Source organism: Syzygium oleosum, unplaced genomic scaffold, assembly GCF_021117445.2.
Source record: "Syzygium oleosum isolate NSW1041296 unplaced genomic scaffold, Sole_v2.1 Sole_v2.42, whole genome shotgun sequence".
Lineage (NCBI taxonomy): Eukaryota > Viridiplantae > Streptophyta > Magnoliopsida > Myrtales > Myrtaceae > Syzygium > Syzygium oleosum.
This window is the reverse complement of record NW_026607526.1, coordinates 1033197-1035632: the sequence shown is the minus strand read 5'-3', so window position 1 is coordinate 1035632 and position 2436 is coordinate 1033197. Positions and strand designations below refer to the sequence as shown.

Here is a 2436-nt window from a genome sequence, read left to right as displayed (position 1 = left end):
GGATAAGACCTAAAGTTGAGGGTTTTTTATGGGACAAAAAAAAGTTTAGGATAGAATTGGGACATGACCTAAAGTTAAAAGTTTTTTATGAGATAAAAAGTAAAAATGGGACAAAAGTTAAAGATTGAGATTTTTTTTGGTATTAAGCCCAAAATATTACAATGCTCCGAAAACTACAAAGGATCTTTTTAAAGAGACCGCCGTGAGCTATATTTTTGTGTGCCCAGAATAACCTATCTTCCAAAAGAGGTTCGTACAAAGATCATAAAAGCTACCTAGGCCTAAGATTTTTCCTTCTGCCAATGGAAACCGGATTTCATAAGTACCACAGCTGTGTGGCCAGCTGCCACACTCGATCTGTAGTAGCACGTCGGTCGTGTGTAGAAAGTACTGCATTACACTACAGATTACCTCTTTCCAAAATTTACATTCATCTCTCTCGCCTATATATATATATATCTCCTCCCTCTTCACTTTGTCATTCTATCTCTCTCTCTCTCTCTCTCTCTCTCTCTCTCTCTCTCAAGATGGTGCAATCAAAGAAGTTCAGAGGAGTCAGACAACGTCACTGGGGCTCTTGGGTCTCCGAAATCCGCCACCCCTTGCTGTAAGAATCCCCTTTTGCTCATCACCAATTCAAGAACGCCGATGTTTTGTCGATATCTGGACCTTGTGGCTCAATTACTCTTACCCATCTGTTATTACAGGAAAAGGCGAGTCTGGCTTGGCACGTTCGATACGGCCGAGGAAGCGGCCCGCGCCTACGACCAGGCTGCCGTCCTCATGAGCGGCCGCAACGCCAAGACCAACTTCCCCATGCCCCAGGCCCCGCCTGCTGCCGACCCTACGTCGCCCCCCTCCGCCGCCGCCGCCGCCGCCGCCGCCGCCTCCCCGCCAATAAAGGGCCTCTCGGAGGTCCTGCACGCGAAGCTCCGGAAATGCAGCAGGCAGCAGACGGCGTCACTGACGTGCCTGAGACTCGACACCGAGAGCTCCGACATCGGCGTGTGGCAGAAGCGGGCGGGCCAGAGGCCGGACTCCAATTGGGTCATGACCGTCCAGCTCGGAGCCAAGAAGCCGAAGGGCAACGAGGCGAATTCCGACGATCCCGAGGGCGTCGCGTCGTACTCGGAACGAAGAGGGAGCAATGATATGGAGGAAGAGCAGAGAATCGCATTGCAGATGATTGAGGAGCTCCTCAACAGTGATTCACATGAGGGTGAGGATTGCTTATCTATCTCTAGTCGCCAAGAGTGAAAAAAAAAAGATACGAAAAATTAAGTACTTATATATATATTATATACATATATATACTACTTAAGATTTTTATTTCATCCATCGTTAAATTTGCTCGCCAAATAATAAATAACGCGAGCATATAATACTAAACTCGCGAGCATATAAGTACGGCTCGCAGAAAGGATAGTCTCATAATTGCGGTGGATGGAATAAAAATCCCATAGTTTCATTATTCATGTAAGATGACAATATGACTTTGTACTGTAAAACTTACCTTAATGCTGGATAATGTGCGGAAAAAGGTGACGCACAACGCCATGGAAGCAAGCAGGAAGTCTGTTGTTTATGTGTATCTCGATCATGATTGCTGATCATGATGTATCGATGTTCAGCGAATTCTAAGTCCCGTAATACGAAACGAAGTTTGCTCATGTACATGATGTGTTATTCGAGTTAGGGTTACGAAATCCACGTGAAAAAAAGATTTCCTTAATTTACCTATCGAACGGGAGAAACAGATGATTGGTCTGGAATTATCAATCATCAAATCATGTACGTCCTTTTATTAAACGCATGAGAAAAATTACTAGAATGCTACGTTTTTTGAGATTTCTTGGATATAGTAGTTGCTGAATAAAAGCTTTATAACAAGCACTAAATGCTCTGTTTGGGATAATTTCTTTTAATAATCTGTCACTCCCTCTCACCCACCATTTAAAAAGCATGTGATCCAATTTATAGATTTTATTTATATTTGTGCAGTTTGAACCCAAAAAAAAATCGATTTAAAATATTTTTCCCTAGATATTACTACGTGGGAATATCAGGACCAGGCAAATATATATATACAGGAATTTCCAATTTCTCCTGTCTTTTCACGACATCAATGTCCAGGCTATACATGTTCCAAAGGTCTCGAGAGTACAAAATAACAAGAGTTTTTTTTCCTTTATTAGCCCCTTATATGAGGAAATAGTTATAATTCGAGTCATTTTACTTTTAGCAAGTTTATGTTTGTATCCTTGAATTTTATTTTAAGGGGAAAAAAAAATAATTTAGCATCATCACTTTTTTACCTCGAGATCAGTTTTTATCCCGAACGTTAGAATTTAGCCTCGCAAAGTTGAAAGACTCAATTTTATCGTTCATTCAAATATTAGCGTTAAATTCCAAATTCTTGAAAAGCCAACCATCGTA

At 41.7% G+C, this 2436-nt stretch overlaps 1 protein-coding gene across 1 annotated transcript; it reads left to right on the top strand.

The window, feature by feature from the left end:
- Nucleotides 1-462: 462 nt before the first annotated feature.
- LOC115691250 (ethylene-responsive transcription factor WIN1-like) lies at nucleotides 463-1591 on the top strand. Its single transcript, XM_030617845.2, has 2 exons — nucleotides 463-607; nucleotides 708-1591. Exons 1-2 carry the CDS (start codon nucleotides 528-530, stop codon nucleotides 1255-1257), a joined length of 630 nt encoding a protein of 209 aa, XP_030473705.2. The 5' UTR covers nucleotides 463-527; the 3' UTR covers nucleotides 1258-1591.
- The last annotated feature ends 845 nt before the right edge of the window (nucleotides 1592-2436 follow it).